We start from the raw sequence: 19379 nt of genomic DNA, 5'->3' as shown, positions 1-19379 counted from the left end.
TCGTGAAATGGAATATTGTGATATATCGTGGAACCGATATTTTCTCACACCCTATAGAATAGAATAGAATAGAATAGAATAGAATAGAATAGAATTTGTCATTGTGTTCAGTGCTGCTCCAGTCAGTCCAACAATATGAATAAAAAAAACAATAAGACAGAAAATATAAATAGTGCGAATATAAAATTATAAAAACTGGAAAGTAAAATAATAGAATAGAATATTTTACCAAAATAAAATAAGAATATGAACTTAAAGCAGTATAAGATAAAAATAGACATAATCTACGAGAAGACACAATATGAACAGTATATCTATCAGGGGTGTAAGAAAATATGGGTATCGCAATATATTGTGATATTTCACTTCACAATACTGTATCGATATTAAAAAGTACTATATTGATATTTTTAGGTATTTAGTCAAATGTAAATATGGCAGAGATTCATTTTTGTTTTTTGATTTTCAGGCTCTTTTATTTCTGTATTCACATGGGTATTTGTTCTGTGGTTTGTATACTACAAAAGTAGTATTGTGATATTGCAGGTCATAAATGTAGTTTTTTTTTTAAAATTGATAACGTTATTTTGTTAAATAATGGATAATTCAAGCTTCCTAAAAGCACTTTTTGCTGTCTGAAAGAGGCAAATGTTTGTTTGTTCTTTTATTGGGAATGCACAAAAATAATGTTGTGATGTTGGATGATTCAGGGACTGAACACTAAGTATTCTTTTTGCAATAGAGTCCGAACATTTAAGCAGGATCTTAAACTGTAATGTCTGTAAAATTTTATTTATTTATTTGTTTGTTTGTTTGTGTATTTTTTGGACTGGTAAAGCCGCATGTTAAAAATGTATTTATCCAAATGCTGCACTATATGTTTTTCCAGGAAATAATTTTTTGAAAAAAGCATTCAAAAATACAAAATACAAATACAAATACAAAAATATCGCCTTCTTAACAGTATCATGATATATCGCAATATATCGTATTGTGATCCTAGTATTGAGATTTGTATTGTATCGCCAGATTCTTGCCAATACACAGCCCTAATATCTATGAACTCAAGTCTATAAAAATAGTGCATTTATGTTTGGATAAATATTGTATTGTTATTGTAGAACAGCGGATTATTGCACAAATTATTGCACATAATTCACATTATACAGGGTTAATCATTGTCCCTCGCCCTCCTGTAGGACCACCTGGTGTGCTTCCTGCCGGGGACCCTGGCCTTGGGGGCCCATAACGGACTCCCCGGGGACCACATGGACCTGGCTGTGGAGCTGATGGAGACCTGTCATCAGATGTACAAACAGATGGAGACAGGGCTGAGTCCGGAGATCGCACACTTCAGTCTGCAGCCCAGTGACGGCCGCGATGTCATCGTCAAGGTCTGATCCTCCACGATGCTTTGGTTTTTTTATTTCACCCTTTTTAGACTGTTGTGTCCCTAGTGCCACATTTCTGCTTTCACCATCATTCAATTAACTCCAGATAATTTATGCTATTGACAAAATTCAAATAGCGTCTGAAAGTTGAGATTCAGAGCTTTCCGTTGATATATAACACATTAGGATAGAGGCCTAGATTGGCTGAGGGGGAGGGGTGGACGTGGGCGGAGCAGACAGCAGCAGAGTGCAGTCGGTGAGAGAGAGATAGAAGGTTTTTATAACTTTCAGCAGCATTTTTGTGAGGTTTTAGTGTTTTTTTGCCGTATATTTTTATAAATAATTGTGTATAATAGTGATAGTGCTGTTTTGGAGTGTTCTACTACTGTGTTTTACTTACTGTGTAAAAATGAACAAAATAATCAACAAAATGAACAAAATTATCAACAAGTAAACAAGTTCATCAATGAATTCAAGGACAGTGAACAAAATAATCAACAAAATGAGTAAAAATGAACAAAAATCAACAAAATGAACAAAATAATCAACAAAATGAGTAAAAATGAACAGCATAATCAACAAATTTGGTAAAAATGAACGAAATACTCAAAAAAATGAACAAAATAATCAACAGATAAACAAATTAATCGATGAACCCAATGACAGTGAACAAATTAATCAACAAAAATGAATAAAAATTAGATATAAACATCAATATTTCCATTCAGTTTAATGGGAGATTTTTCTTCCTCAGTGAGATGTGACGAAAGTAGATGGTTAGTTGTGGTAGAAAATTATTATTTACAGTTAGAACATTGAAAAGGTTTTAGAAATGTAGAGACAGAACATTTGAAATCATAGTCATGGATAAAAAAGGGAAGAAATTAAGTAAAATCCATCTTTGAGGCATTTTGGAAACAAGGATTACAGTTTAAACCAAACTAACCAATGCAATGATATTTATCCCATAATATAAAACTATATTCTGACATTAGTAATTATTGTTTTGTATCCCAGACTCCTGTTAGAAAAGAAACACCTGAATTCAACGTGTCCACATACTTTTGTCTGTATAGTTTATTAATCACAACGCTGTTTCTGAAGTCTTTTATTTCAATGAATTCTCTTTGTTCATTTTATTGGTTGGATTCATCTGTGGACAAATCTCTCGAACCTGTCGTAGCTGAATTCTAAAAACAGAGCTGGAGGCATCAAGTCTGCACCAACCCCCCACCCCAAAAAAAAAAAAAAAAAAGACTCCAAAAATCAGACGCATTTAGCCCTTGAGAGTTTTTCCAGAAATCTGCTTTCCTTAAGCCGTGACTAATCTGACCAAATGCTTTGAAACATATTTGAGCACATTTTATTTCTTCTATATTTTACTCCAAGTGTAAGAAAAGAAGTATAAAAATATCCTCAACCTCAGCACTTGGTTTGATTATTGTGATCAGCTGTTCTGTTCTGTGTCGTGTGGTGTTGATCCTTCAGCCTGCAGACAAACACAACCTGCTGAGGCCGGAGACGGTGGAAAGTCTCTTCTACATGTACAGGTTCACCAAAGACGCCAAGTACAGAGACTGGGGATGGGAGATACTGCAGAGCTTCAACAAGTACACCAAGGTAGAACCCACTCATCACATGACATGCAATGTATTCAGGGTTCTAGGTACAGAAATGGAATTCAATAGCCATAATTATGTTTTCATTGGTGTGTAATTAACCTGATTGGGTTTCCGTTGCCTTAGAATGAGTCGTTTATGGTCGTCACCCCAGTAGCTCTGAACAGTCTTCCTCTTTTCTTTCATTCTGTTAAATCACAGGTGTCAAACATGCGGCCTGGGGGCCAAATCCGGCCCGCCAAAGAGTCCAGTCTGGCCCTTGGGATGAATTTGTGAAATGCAAAAATTACCCTAAGATATTAACAATCATTTTAGTTCAGGTTCCACATTCAGACCAATTCAATCTCAAGTTCGGGACCAATAAAATACTATCACAATAACATACAGGGGTTAGACAAAATAATGGAAACACCTTAAAAAATCAACAAAATATAATTTAATATGGTGTAGGTCCGCCTTTTGCGGCAATTACAGCCTCAATTCTCCGAGGTATTGATTCATACAACTTGTGAATTGCTTCCAAAGGAATTTTAAGCCATTCTTCAGTTAGAATACCCTCCAACTCTTTTAGAGACGATGGCGGTGGAAATCGACGTCTTACTTGAATCTCTAAAACTGACCATAAATGCTCAATAATGTTGAGGTCTGGGGACTGTGCCGGCCATACGAGATGCTCAACTTCAGTAGAATGTTCCTCATGCCATTCTTTAACAATTCTAGCTGTATGGATTGGGGCATTATCATCTTGAGTTGAAGGTGTTTCCATTATTTTGTCCAACCCCTGTATAAGTAATGACAACTCCAAATTTTTCTCTTTGTAAATGTAAATATTTTCATGTATTTACACTAAAACAAAGTATAATTTCGCAAAAAATGTGAATAACCTGAACAAATATAAACAACCTGAAATGTCTTCAGAGAAGTAAGTACAATTTTAACAATATTCTGCCTGTTATTAAATATTTTGTGTGTTTGTAGATCCACTGTGATCTGTAAGTTATAATGTACATGTGTAAATGACAAACTGAGGCAGAACATTGTTAAAATTACACATTTTTTCAGTTTGTTCATGTTATTCACATCTTTTCAAAGGATAGTTTGTAGATGTAATCATTTTCATAATGTAATTTTACTTTTTTTACACTTAAAACAAAGAGGAAAGCTTGGAGTTGACATTATTTATATATTATTACGTTATTATTTTACTGGTTCGGCACACTGCAGATCAAATTTAGCTGAATGTGGCCCCTGAACTAAAAGGAGTTTGACACCCCTGCATTAAAGGATGTTTGGCATCTAGTGCTCAGACTGATTACAGGCCCTGAATGTATTGTAAAGATTTCACCTGTTAGTAACCCACTGTTGAGCAGAACAGTCACCAGAGACCAGTGAGTGTGAGAAGTCCTTGAAAACCCTTAATTTATGTGAAGTTTGTCAAGGCTGTGTCCGATGTCATCTTCATTAGTAATTTCTTCAAACATCTTCTAAAAAAACTACTGGTCGGATTCATTTCAATTTTTTACGTAGCTTCCTAGGGGCAATGTCTACAAAGTTTGTTTACAGTTCTGACAAATTTTTAATTTGGATTTTTTAATGGATTTTTGAAACATTAAAAATTAGCTTTACTTATAATTGTTCATATTTTGATGGTTTATAACATGTAAATGGTTAGAGATATGAATGACTATTAAGCACTGATATGGACTTTCATTTGGGTCCATAACCTTTGACCTTGAGTGACCTTGAAGGATCAAACTCAAGGTCACCAATGTGTATGTTTTAACAATCTTTTCTGAAACTACTGGTCAGATTCATTTGAATTGTATATGTGTCTTCCTTAGGACAATGTCTTCAAAGTTTGTTCACAGTTCTGACAAATTTTTATTTTGGAATGAATTTTTGAAAAATTAAAAATTAACTTTTGCTTATAATTGTCCATATTTTGATGGTTTATAACATGTAAATGGTTAGAGATATGAATATATTTACTATTGAGCACTGATAGGAAGTCATATATGGACTTTTATTTGGGTCCATGACCTTTGACCTTGAGTAACTTTGAAGGGTCAAACTCAAGGTCACCACTGTCTATGTTTTAACAATCTTTTCCTAAATTACTGGTCAGATTCATGTAAACTGTATATTTATCTTCCTTGGGACAATATCTACAAAGTTTGCTCACAGTTCTGACAAATTTTTATTTTTGAATTTTTAACGAATTTTTGAAGTATTAAGAATGTGCTTTTACTTAAAATGGTCCATATTTTGGTGGTTTATTACATGTAAATGGTTATAGATATAAATATAGTTACTATTGAGCAGTGATAGGAAGTTGTATACAGACTTTCATATGGGTTCATGACCTTTGACCTTGAGTGACCTTTAAGGGTCAAACTCAAGGTCACCAATGTGTATGTTTTAACAATCTTCTCTGAAACTACCGGTCAGATTTATTTAAATTGTATATATCTTCCTTGGGACAATGTCTACAAAGTTTGTTTACAGTTCTGACAAATTTTTATTTTGGAATTTTTAATGAATTTTTGAAATATTAAAAATTAGCTTTTACTTATAATGGTCCACATTTTGGTGGTTTATTACATGTAAATTGTTACAGATATCAATATAGTTCTTATTGATCACTGATAGACGTCATATATGGACTTTGATTGAATTAGTTGAGTTCTCCTCCAGTGAAAGTCCCGCCCACTTCTATTGTTAGATTGATCTGCATCTAGACCACAGGACTGGAACATAGAACAGAACCTGACTACCTCACACATTCAACTGGTATTGATCCTTGATAGAACATGCCAGTGTGATACAGGAACATTGGTTCTATATTTTGCACATGAACTGTGGAATCCCAGATGCGTAGTTTGGATGCAGCGTGACCTCTGACCTCACCCTTCCCGTCCTGTAGGTTCCTGATGGCGGCTACACGTCCATAAATAACGTCCGGGACCCTGTGAACCCGGGGCCCAGGGACAAGATGGAGAGTTTCTTCCTGGGTGAGACGCTGAAGTACTTATACCTGCTGTTCTCTGACGACACGGAGCTGCTCAGTCTAGATAAGTATGTGTTCAACACCGAGGCTCACCCTCTGCCCATTTGGCCGTCTCCACCCAAGTGACCATGCACAGGACACCACAGTAAAGTCCAGGCTCAGACTGTTCCATCTGCTCCGGTTGGACAGCGTTTCTGAGCAGAACTGTCCTGTGGAGCAGATCTGGGCCGTCCGCCTCTATTTGGATACGTTTCCCTTTGGAGGAGTTTTTCCCCTTTTCTTTATTTTTCCTAAGGAAAAGGTTTGTGATAGAGCTGGTCTCTAATGTGTACATAGCTAGCACTTAATGAAAACAATGAAGGATGGGTTTGATTACCGTCTTAGCCGGTATACATTCGTACGTATGTATATTATGTATATTGGGTTTTATTTTGCCATGTGAGGGGAAAAGCCTTGTGGGTCCTACATCGTGTGAGACAGCTGCGATGGAGTCTTATGCTGCGTTTTCACTACGTGGTATCGGCTCGACTTGACTCGACTCAGCCTTTTTGCATTTCCTTTACAAAAAAGGACCTGGAATCTGGAACCCGGTACTAGTTTTTTGGAATCACCTCCGCTGAGGTTCCAAGACTGGGGACCAGATACTAAAACGTGATGAGTAAACACTGCAGACCACTGATTGGTCAGAGGGTTGTCTGTGTGACCCGCCGTTTTACAAAAAACAGATGTGGAAGTTTACAGTAAATATAGCGGTAGGTGAATCCACATGATGACAGCCCACAAAACTACACCATAAGTCAGGAGATTCAGTCTTTGGTGGCCGACGTAAAAATTCAGCATGAGCTTGACGAGACAACACACAACGAGCGAGTTTATCAGCAACTCTGAGCAGACGACACAGAAGGAACACACCGCATCGCTATGACGTCCAGGTACTGTAAAGTCTGCAGTGTCCTGTAATGGAAACAGTCTCCATGAATAGTATCAGGTACCAGAGACAAGTCAAGTCGAGCCAGTTCCACGTGGTGGAGACGTGTCATTAGTCTACTGTGATAATCAGCTGACAGATTCTGTTAATTCAGCTGTTTTACGACGCAGCGACCAATGAAGGACGACAGTTCCCAGCATCCAGTGCACTTTTTTCAGTCAAAAAAAAGGCAAATAAATGAAGTTTGACTCTTACCTGTTTGGTTGAACTGCTGCTGTCCAGTGCCTACATGTCTTCCAGAGGCACATTGTGTTCTGTACATATGGAATCTGAAAAATGATGGTTCTACACTGAACGTTGCATCTGGGCTTCGTCTGTTTGTTATAAACCGCCTTCCCTCTTCATTTTGTCTCGCTGCTGGCTTTCTCGTCTGTCTATTTTCCTGGTGTCCCATCAAATCAAATTATTATTATTATTATTATCATTATTATTATTATTATCATTATTATCATTATTATTATTATTATTATTATTATTATTATTATTATTGAGTCAAATTTTATTCATACTGAGCAAAGATATAAACACCCCATGTGACACTTTAAATTTAGGTGTTGCACAATGTATTAAATCACACACAATTTATTTTGTTGATCAGTGTGGTACAGATTAGTGACCGTTTGAACACGATGGTGGCGTGTGGCATTCAGGGACATTCACGTGGACACGGTGGACATTTGAAACAAATCACCACTCAGTATCTTGTGCATCCACCACTGGATTCCCATAGAGACACATCGTCTTTGTGTGACCGGTGGTATTTTCTCTGCGTTGTGTTTCTTTGTGGTGCGATGCAAAATGGACCCGGAGGAAACAACGTTGCGATTGGAAGAGGAAACAGCACTCACATTCCGTTTATTCTGGTTCTGACAATATGCAAATTAAAACATAATTGGTCCTGACTACGGTCCAGCCCCAAACTATAATGAAAACAGACACCGGTTAGCATGTTCTCACACACATACTCCATTCACCCGTCAAACATATGCACAATCAATCAGTGTCCAAACACAACCCACTCGACCACAACAATATAGATAAAATTAGATGCCAAAAAGGAACATAAAATCACTTAATAATACACGATGACAATGGATAACAACGGACGACCTACTTCTTCCCATGACAAGACATTCGAAAAGGGAAGAGGAAGGGGAGGAACCTGACTTTATATTGGGGTACCCCTGGAAATTCATGAAGAAGACCGGACATAAATCAACAAAGAAGAGGGTGGAGGACCAAACAAAACACAGGACTACGATTAAAACAATGCCAGGTAACACACTTAAGTTAAAAGAACAATCAAGAATAATTACAATAATAACATTATTAATCAAATCAATGAACTTATAGTTTGAAAACATCCTGCACCACAAGGGGGCGCTACCTCCCAATTTATCAGGATTTAACACTACTGTAATAACTATGTTATATTTGCATTGAGTTGATGAAGGTGTCAGTTGTGGCCCGTGGAATGTTGTTCCACTCCTCTTCAAGGGCTTCACAGAGCTGTGGGATGTTGTCTGGGATGTTATTTCGTTCAAAGTAGAGCTGAAACAATTAATCGACTCAGAGTGATCCACCCCTGGTCTAAAGGTTCAGTGTGAAATTACAGTGACTGATGAACATGAGCCATAAAACAAACTAAAAATTTCTCCATTTTGCATTGTCGGCTTCAGTTTGTAGAAGTGAAACAAATCCAAGATATGGATTAATAGGTTTTTTCTTTGTGCGATTGATTACACTGGGTTACAAAAAAATGTTTTTTGCAAGTTGTCTAGATTTTTTCAACTGAATTAGGACCATTTTGCACCACTAAATCCAAAAATGACATCTGTTTTTCTCAACCAGATCAGATTTTTTTGCTAATTTGATTTTGAAAAATTTGATCTTCTCACAAAATTGATTACATTTTTGTGACTTTATCAGTTGATTTTTTTTTATATAGTTCTCACCCAAAATAGGTTTGAAGAGAAAAAAAGTCATTTTCGAACAGGATTCCTGTTAGGTACAATGGTGTATTCACCGCAGATGTAGCAGAATATGTCAGGCTTATTTTTGCAAGATATTCTAGTCGAAGCCATTTCATTCACCTGTAATATTAAAAAAAACATTAATCATAAATTGGCAAAAGTAAAATCTTCAGAACTCATTTATTGCAAGAAATATAAAAGAATTTTGTATCATATGATGTGAAAATGCCCATAAATGTAAGCAAAAATGTTAGAAAGCCAATATGTAGCATAGTTCATAAAGTTGACCTGATTGAGCAAAATTAATGTGATTTTTGGATTCAGCACACCAAAATGATCCTAAATCAGCTCAAAAAACTTAAACAATAAATTTGTTGTTGACCAGTGTTATTTGATTGAAAAGAAAGTAAAATCTTCCCTATGAGTCAATGAGAAACAAGTTCCCTGTTTGATTCTGGAAGCAACTACTGTGTTTTTAATTTAACCCTTTAAGTGCCAAAGTTGCAATATTGCGACAACCAGCATAACTGAATGAAACAGACCATAATAACTCCAGATACTTACAAAAATCTAGTTCCCACCTCCCACCAGTAGATGGCGGACATGTGTCCGTTCAATTCTAATACCATTTCAGGACATGTTTCAATTCAAAGTGAAGAAGAAAATCCAGTTCATAGTATATAGTATAGTATATTGATTCTTAATTTCCCCTTTCTGATGATAATTTACTGTTTTTATTCACTCCTCTACAAAGTCCAATCACTACTATATCCTCATTTTCATTACTTCAATTCACATTCATAATTTTTCATTTTGTCATAAATCATTTTTTATTGAAAGCAAAACCTGGAAAAACACAAGGAAAGAAAAAAAAAACTGTCCCAGCCTTAGTTTCTATTCACAGTTTTGAAAATCCAGTTTAGATGAGCTGGTTTAGTTAGTAAGTAAAGTTGATTTAGTTTTGGTTTGGATAGATAAGGACAGATTTGGCTAAAAAGATACTAAAACTTACTGCATTTTACTTTCTACTAACGCTTAAGTTGATTTATTTTAAGGATAAAATGACAAAAAAACAAAAACAGAAAACTTGCATGTACAGGGTGGGGAAGCAAAATTTACAATGAACATTTAGTTGTTTTTTCTCAGCAGGCACTACGTCAATTGTTTTGAAACCAAACATATATTGATGTCATAATCATACCTAACACTATTATCCATACCTTTTCAGAAACTTTTGCCCATATGAGTAATCAGGAAAGCAAACGTCAAAGAGTGTGTGATTTGCTGAATGCACTCGTCACACCAAAGGAGATTTCAAAAATAGTTGGAGTGTCCATAAAGACTGTTTATAATGGAAAGAAGAGAATGACTATGAGCAAAACTATTACCAGAAAGTCTGGAAGTGGAGGAAGCAACAAAAAATGTACCAAAGCTTTTATTAAAGCTCTCAAATCCAAAATCCTAAAGGATCCAACCAAATCCATGAGAAAAATGGCAATTGAACTTGAGGTAGACAACAAGACCGTTAGAAATGCAGTAAAATATGATTTGAAGTTAAAATCTTACACAAGAACACCGAAACACTTGTTGACAACAGCAATAAATCCAACTTTAGCAATTTTTGGGAATCATGTTTATGGCCGCCTTCTAGCCCAGATCTAAACCCTCTGGATTCTGCTATTTGGGGCATTTTAGAACATGCACCAACAGAACATCACACAGCAATGTCGACTTTCTTAAAGATACTATTAAAGAAGAATGGGAGAAGTTGTCACCCGAATATTTGAGGAACACTTGCGCAAGTTTCAGGAAGCGTGTGAAGGCAGTTATTGAGAAAGAAGGAGGACACATAGAATAAAAACATTTTGTATTATGTCAGTTTTCTTGTGACAAATAAATTCTCATGACTTTCAATAAACTAACTGGTCATACACTGTCTTTCAATCCCAGCCTCAAAATATTGTAAATTTTGCTTCCCCACCCTGTAGATATGTTCAAAGTTCAATTTTACTAAAAGTTGTTCAATCCAATATGGCTGCCACCCTGTGATGTCACAATATGCAAATTAGATGAATTCATTTACTCCCATCATAAACTTTACATCATACCTAATATTTTTCTCCTTTACAGAATGACTTTATCTCTAAACACTTCCACGATACATCTTTTTGAAATCTGGATGTAAAATGTAATATTTTTGGATAACTGCAGCTCCTAAAGGGTTAAAGAGTCGATTAAACACAGTTTTATTGTCGTTTTTCCTCATCACTTCTTCACCCGACCATCACTGACTTTTCCAGCACTTTGTATAGTTTGTGTCGTCTTGCAGTGTCCACCTCTGGATTTCTAAATAAAGCCTTTCAACACACCTTTGGACTGCAGGGGTTTGTTTTTCAGCTGTAAAAGCTGTGGACGAGCCGCTGGAGTGAGTTTATTCAGTTCAGTTTATTAATGTGGATGTTTTTAACCCTTTCATGCCTGGTGTTCATCTATTCTACAGCTGTTCTCTTGTATATTCACGGGTTGTACATTCTCTGTAAATCATGTATTTTCCTACGTTTAACTTAGATGTTCATGGAAACTGTTCATTCAAAGGTTATTATATAAGAACAGAGAAAACTGAAGAAAAAATGAGGTTTTAAGAAAAAATATCAAGAAGTAAATGTAAAACAGCTGTGTCCATCCACTGTCATTGATCCAACTCCATGGGTTTTACTGGGGAATCACTGTTGTAGAGGATGACGGTGTTTCCATGGTAACTACGGAGCCTCTGAACGTCCACAAGGACCATATCTGATGACCATGAAAAGATGAAAACTGTATTTTACACCAAATTTTTATTTATTTATTTTTAATTTTGTTTATTTGGCCTATTTTGTCTATTATTTTTGTTAATTTTTTCAATTCATTTCGTTCATTTTATTGATTAGGTTGACTTTTTCATTTTCTTGCTTATTTTGTCCATGTTATTTATTATTTTTTTGATTTTCTTATTCATTTTTGTTAGTTTTTTCAATTTCATTTATTCTATTTATGTTCATTTTGTTGTCTGTTATTTTTCTTTTGTTCAGTTTGTAGCTAATGATCATGTTCCTTATTATGCTGATTTATTATTCATTTTTTAAATTAATTTGGCTATCTTCTTGTTTTGATTCTTTTATTCTTTTTTGCTTCACTTCAGTCTAATCTTTTACAATTTTTTTCATTATTTGTTATTTTTGTAATTTTTAAAAAATTATTGTTCATTTTATTTATTATTTAATATATAAACCCAGTGTGTCCATTCACTGTCACTGATCCAACTCCACGGGTTTTACTGGGGAATCAATGTTGTAGAAGATGACGGTGTTTCCATGGTAACTACGGAGCCTCAGAATGACCGAATGGGTCATATCTGATGACCATGAAAAGATGAACTGTATTTTACACAAATTATTTTTTCTTAAATTTTGTTCGCTTTGTGGCATATGTTGTCGTTGCTTACTATGTTTGTGAATTTTTTTTAATTCATTTTGTTCATTTTATTCATTATTTTACTTGTTTTAGTTCATTTTGTTAACCTTTTTAAAAAAAATCCTCAATTTCTTTGTTTGTGGCTTATTTTGTTCATATTGCTGATTATTTAATTGATTTGTTATTCATTTTTGTTACTTTTTTACTTCAGTTTGGTCCATTTTTAGCTGATTTTGTCATAATATTTATTTTGTGTGTGTGTGTGTGGGGGGGGGTTGTATATTTTTGTTAATTTTATTTGTTAATGCATCTCCATCCATTATCATTGATCCAACTCCATGGGTTTTACTGGTGAATCAATGTTATAGTAGATGACAGTGTTTCCATGGTAACTACAGAGCTTCTGAACGTCCAAATGGGTCATATCTGATGACCACGAAAAGATGAAGAACTGTATTTTACACCAATTATTTACATGTATTGATAGGATTAATGGATCGACAGGTGTTAAACAGTTTAGATCAGTAGATAGTTTTGGTCTGTGGTGGATGTTTGGGTCTTTATGGGTTAAACACTTGTGGTAGTTCCGTGCACCGACACCAGGGGGCAGCAGAACCCATCCATCACTGTCACCATGTCCTAGTGAACACAGTGGCTGCAGCCTTAAAGCCTACAGCTGAACTGTGGCAGGTGGGGTTTTCCTGACACCTCCTGTCCTCATGTCAGACCTTTGGAACAGATGCAAAAGCAGACGCACGATGAACAGAACAGGGCAGACTTCCTGCAGATGCTGCTGTCGCAACAACGCACAGTGTGTTGCAACCAGTGTTGGGCAAGTTACTTTAAATTAGTAACTTAGTTACAGTTACTAGTTACTTCTATCAAAAGTAACTCAGTTACTTTAACCCTTTGATGCATGAATTATGAGGACCTTAGTCAAGATTTTTTTACTGAGTGTTTTTATTACTCTTTAGGCATAAAAAAAAAAACAATGAGATTGAATTTTTTTAATGAACCGATTTTGAATGGAGTAACAAAAACATCCACTCAGCTGGACGCCATGCGTTTAATTTGTAATAACGGCCGATGAAGTAATAAATTTGCCATTTTTATAATGTAATAAGCCAATAACTTAATAACTGGCCAATAATGTAATAAAAGTTCTGAACCGATAACGTAATAACTTTTGGCCAATTACATGATAGCTTATCACATTATTGGCTGGTTATTTAGTGAGGGAGAGAGAGAAATTTAACACGGTTATATCTAATAAATGAAACTTAAATAGTGATATTAATATATTATTACATTATTAGCTCAGTTATTACATTTGCAAGGATTTTTTTTTACCAGAAGTTTACCAAAAGTTATGTTATCGGTTCAGAATTTTATTACGTTATTGGCCTATTATAGTTTAAAAATGGCAAATTTATTACATTATCGGTCGTTATTACATTATTGGCTTCTACATGCAAAGAAACATGTATTTAAAATACAATGTCAAAAAATGATTAACTGTGAAAACTACAGAATACATTTTTTAATGCAGCCAATCTGATGTTTTCTCACATTTTATTGTCATACTATAATACTAGTTATTACTCACTTCATGGAGATAATATGCACAAAAAAAAAAAAAAAAAGTTTAAGAAAACTGTTAATTACAGTCTAATAATAACTAGCAATTGCTTTACACTCAAACATGTCAGTACAGATCAGGTTTATCAAAAACAGTGCAGTTACAGTAGTGGTATGAATGTCAGTGTATTATGGGATGGTGCATAAGTGTTCACTGTGTTGGCTAATCTGGAACTAAAAGAACAAAACCCATGAATATACAAGAGAACAGCTGGAGAAGAACTGTCCACTGGAGTGACCACTGTGCATGAAAGGGTTAAGTTACTCATTACTTTCAAGGTAACTAGTTATTAGGGAAAGTAACTTTTTTTTTTCTCTCAATTCTCTTATTAATATTTTGCCTCCCTAACTGGACAGCCAGGGAGGTGTCCAGTCCTCTGGTTTGTTTACATGTAAGTCCTATCCTACTGTAAGTGCAGTGCGCCACCTAATGGTCTGAACATGCAACGGCAGTGTAGTAGTGTGAGTGCAAGTGAAGGATGAAATGAATGAAAATAAATTAAAACTGATCATGTCTGTTTTCCTCTCATTTATTTTATCCTTCTGTTTTGATTTATTTCTATTGTTTCCAACCCTCTATAAATGCACACGCGTTATTTTGGGGGTTTTGTGTCACAGTGCTGGATAAAACTGTCAAATGTGATCACAACATACCTGCTGATCAGTCTGTGTAGCCAAGGGAGTAGGTCTGATTCTGACATTGTGTTTATTATACTGTTCTATACATGTTCTAGTTCAGTTATCTGTGCATGTGTCTCCCCCTACCTCCCCCCTCTCCCCCAGTCTCTCTCTATCTCTATCGCTCTCTCTTTTCTCCTCCTTTACTCTCTCTCTTTAACTCCAACTGGCCAAGGCAGACGTCCATCCTCCAGGAGTCTGGGTCTGCTCCAGGTTTCTGCTGTTAAAGGGAAGTTTTTCCTTCCACTGTCACCAGAGTTTGCTCCTGGAGGATTCTGTTGGGTTTCTTTAAATTGGCTTAAAATTTGATTTGATTTGATTTGATGTATCTCCCCTTTATGTGAAGCACTTTGTAACATGTTGTTTTAAAAAGTGCTATATAAATAAAGCTTTACTTATTTACATTGGTGTGGACACAAAAGTACTCCAAGGCAGCACTCCTGAAAGTTGATTTTTTTTTTTTTTTTTTTTTTTTTTTTTTTTTTGCATTTGCGATCATAATTTTCACGTCATGTCGAGCTGATCAAACAAGCAAACAGTCATAGTCAGAAAAAAAACTTCAGTAATTGACAAGTTTATAATGCATATCTGTATATCGTCGGCTTCCTGATAAAACCTCCTTTGTGACTTTTGGCAAATTTTACAGGAGAAACAAAAAAACTATGGGGTCATTATTGTAGCAATATTATTTGCAAATGCGTGTGGAGAGTTGAGTGTCCGCATCTCAATCTGTCTGTGCGCAGTCGGATTTGCAAATGTGTAAATGAATCTGTAAATGCGCGATGAGATTTGTGTGTCTGCACAACAATCTGCAAATGTGTAAAACAACTTGTGTGTGTGTAATCAGATTTGAAAAGTCAAAGTATTTTCACTACAAGACCCAGAAATACAGACAAATCATTGGTTACAAGTCAAGCGGCTTCTCGATCGGCTCTCTTTACACACGTGAATTTTGCTACACTTCTGCCGTGACAGATCCACAAATGCGCAGCGGGATTTGTCTGTAAAACCAGAGTTTACGTACCTGGGCTCAGCTGCCCTGGGCTCAGGCTCACAGGCTCCCTCATTCCGGCTGCGTTCGGCTTTGCTCGTTCTTGTACCTCACGTGAGTTTACGTGAGTTGTGCTTGCAAGGTTCACCAACTGCCACTAAAAATCGAAGAAGAAGAAGAAGGTTAATCTTCTTCACAAGGTGGATTCCATGACCCTTTTAAAGTGTATGGAATTATATTTGTGCCAGTTTCTTGAGCGAGCAATGATAGATTCTGAGCACACAATTAGAGATTTTGAGCACATAAAAATATATTTTGCGAGCACATCAATTATATTTCAAAAAGAAATTATGCTTGAGCAAACAAAAATCGATATTGTGCTCCATAAATGCGTTTGCATGTCAGTTTTACTCATAATGTTCTCTCACAAATTCTTTCCATGGCCACAAACAGACCGCTGCGCTCGCTCACTTTCTCCTTCCCTCTCTCGCTCAACCTCCCTCTCCCTGCGCGCTCAGGTTGTCGTGTCCGCACGCTCAACTTGACACACGTTACAATTGTGCCACAAAACCAACCAATCGGAGAGCTTGTACACTCTGATTGGCTGTTCGCTCTCCAATTAGCTCACTAGTTACATTTACCTGAGACAATAATCATAATAATAATAAATACTGACCGAAGTTTGTGTAGAATCATTTCCTCCTCTTCCGGTCCGTGTCTGTCTCATCGAGCGCTTTTTTTTCGGGTAAATGTAACTAGCGAGCTAATTGGAGAGCAAACAGCCAATCAGAGTGTACAAGCTCTCCGATTGGTTGGTTTTGTGGCACAATTGTAACGTGTGTGTCAAGTTGAGCGTGCGGACACGACAACCTGAGCGCACAGGGAGAGGGAGGTTGAGCGAGAGAGGGAAGGGGAAAGCGAGCGAGCGCAGCGGTCTGTTTGTGCGCCATGGAAAGAATTTGTGAGAGAACGTTATGAGTAAAACTAACATGCAAACGCATTTATGGAGCACAATATCGATTTTTGTTTGCTCAAGCATAATTTCTTTTTGAAATATAATTGATGTGCTCGCAAAATATATTTTTATGTGCTCAAAATCTCTAATTGTGTGCTCAGAACCTATCATTGCTCGCTCAAGAAACTGGCACAAATATAATTCCATACGCCCCTGTGTGCAGCTGTGTCTGTCTGGGTGATAGACTGTGCAACAGACTTTGTAAAATCAAGCTTTTGTTGTTTAACTGGAGTGCTCCCTCCTTTAGCATCAGCTGTGTGACCTTCAGGGTCTTTTTCAACTAGTTTGGTGGATGTGTGTTGTTTCTGAAGATGTTTCATCAGATTAGAATTGCTCGTCTTTGATGTGAGTAGAGTTTTCGAACCTCCACACAGATTACAGGTCACCACAATATTCCTCTTGTCTTTTACCAACAGAAAGGAAAAATAACGTGCATATTTCCACAAGAGAAATCCCACACCTGGACTTTCATCGACTGGCACCGTGGTTGTTTTCATTCATTCACTTGCACGTCACTGTGTCACATGTGCTTCACTGTAGTCCTGAGTTATGCACGCCAAGTAACGACTAACGAGCCAGTTTAAATCGCAGTAATGATAAACGCGTTCCTGATTTTGACAAACTAATTAGTTACAGTGCTCGTTACCACAAAATTAACATAGTTACTGTAACGTGTTACTTAATAACGCGTTAGTCCCAACACAGGGTGCGACAGCAGCACAAGTCTGCTCTTTTGCATCTTAAAACACTCATCTTCTTCAAAATTCTTATTATTTGTACGCTTCTTTTCCCACATTTGATCCCATGCTGTTTCCTTCAGAATAATTTCCTCATATGAGAAGGAATCCATCCCATCTGCAGGTTCAGATGGATTCATGTGTGATGTGTGGAACACGACGAAGCCACTGTCTTTAGAGCAAGGTTCTAATAGTTTAGGATTTTTCACTATAGTTTAGTTTTATTTAGTTTTGACTTTTTTTTTTGTCTAATTCAGTTAGTTTTAATTCATTTTTAGAGCAGGTTTGCTAGTTTTTATTAGTTTTCATTTTTTTCTAAATGCTTAGCTTTAGTTTAGTTTCAGTATTAATTTTAGTTTTGTCGTATCTTTTCTCTTCTTCTCTGTCGTATTCAAATAAATCCCAGACAGGACTCTGCTGCTTTTCCCAACTTTAGTCTCCATGTTTCCAGGTAGAGTAAAGACGAGAAGACGACTCTAAACCACAAGTGACAAGAAGTGCCGGACCATAAAGTACCGTATGGTGCCGCTAGCTGAAATTGCTAGAGCAAAATAAATCGATTTCGTATCAATCTGACATTGACGAAGACGAAAACTAAGGGAATTTTATTCATAATTTTTATACATTTTAGTTAGTTTTGTAAACACACAATACAGTTTCAGTTATCGTTTTTTTTTCTTTTAATTATAGTTTTTATTTATTTCAGTTAACAAAAATGTTTTTTCAATTCTAGTTTTTGTCATTTTGTTAGTTTTCGTTAACGATAATAACCTTGCTTTAGAGGCAACATTTATGTTTTTAACCCTATAACGCCAAACGTATCATATTTGATCCATGAGTTTTGAAGCCCTCTACATGATCAGTGTGATATTTTTTTTCTTGAAGAACCTGATGTATTAGATACATGCAATACACAGATAATCCACTAGGGGGAGGAGTTCATTCACCAGAGGCCTTTTCAGTGACACTACAAGACTGTCATTAATGAGGAAGAACTGGGACCATTTTGAAAAAGAATTACCAATTTTTTAGACATGTTTGTGTTCTATTATGTTTTTGTTGGTTCAAAAATAATAATATTTGAGCATTGAGACCCAATGTATCAAATATGATACAAAATTGAAACTCATACATGGAAATTGATATTTGAAAAAAATTGTTTGGTTGTTCAGAAGGACCAGTAAAAGCTCCAGTTTCAAAGAACTGGAATTTTTTGTCAATGATTTAATGGTTCAGGCTTTACAGGGTTAAACAAAAATGCAAAGTGTAGTTGAGTTAATTCTCAGCAACTGCAGGAGGAAAGGTTTTAAATGTGCTGTTAATTCTGTCAATACACTGTAAAAAGTGAGGTAAAGACAGTGTTGAGCAAGCTACTTGGAAAATGTAGTGAGCTAAGCCACCAGTTCCTCTGCCATGAATGACGCTTCACTACACAGAAGCCACCACCCAGTCAAATGTAGGAAGTGAAGTTACACAAACACCGCAGAAGTAACTCACTACATGTGAAGCTATTTTAAGCTGTGCCAACTTACATGGCAATAAACATAAGAAACTACATGTTTAAATTAACAAATACATGTAAAGTCATTTCCATTGGGCTATCAATATGCCAGAGTAACTGTAATTATAGACCAAAAATTACCGGCCAGTTACTGACATCTGCAGACCAGGATGTAATTAACGATGCTCAGTACGGTCCAGTTGGAGTTCAAAGTCACATGGAAGCGGAGGGCAGTAAACAGAATGTTTGGATGGCTGGGCAGGCAGGGGACTCACTAAAAACCAGGTGTTTCACCCAGGGGTGGGGTCTACGTCCTGCGTCGAACACATAGTTAGAGATGGGAATCGAGAACTGGTTCTTTTTGAGAACCGGTTCCCAGTAGCTCGAT

General features: G+C 36.2%; 1 protein-coding gene across 2 annotated transcripts in view; it reads left to right on the top strand.

The window, feature by feature from the left end:
* LOC115430292 (endoplasmic reticulum mannosyl-oligosaccharide 1,2-alpha-mannosidase-like) overlaps positions 1 to 6649 on the top strand; it is a 54245-nt gene extending 47596 nt beyond the window's left edge. For both annotated transcript variants that reach the window (XM_030150233.1, XM_030150234.1), the window contains exons 12-14: positions 1200 to 1394; positions 2880 to 3011; positions 5934 to 6649. In XM_030150233.1, the coding sequence (XP_030006093.1) occupies positions 1200 to 1394; positions 2880 to 3011; positions 5934 to 6143 (537 nt within the window). In that variant the 3' untranslated portion in view covers positions 6144 to 6649. The remainder of the gene's footprint in view (positions 1 to 1199; positions 1395 to 2879; positions 3012 to 5933) is intronic.
* The last annotated feature ends 12730 nt before the right edge of the window (positions 6650 to 19379 follow it).

The sequence above is a fragment of the Sphaeramia orbicularis genome, chromosome 12 (assembly GCF_902148855.1).
Source record: "Sphaeramia orbicularis chromosome 12, fSphaOr1.1, whole genome shotgun sequence".
NCBI classification, from domain to species: domain Eukaryota; kingdom Metazoa; phylum Chordata; class Actinopteri; order Kurtiformes; family Apogonidae; genus Sphaeramia; species Sphaeramia orbicularis.
Note: the sequence above shows the minus strand (reverse complement) of the source record. Positions and strands in the feature narration are given on the sequence as shown.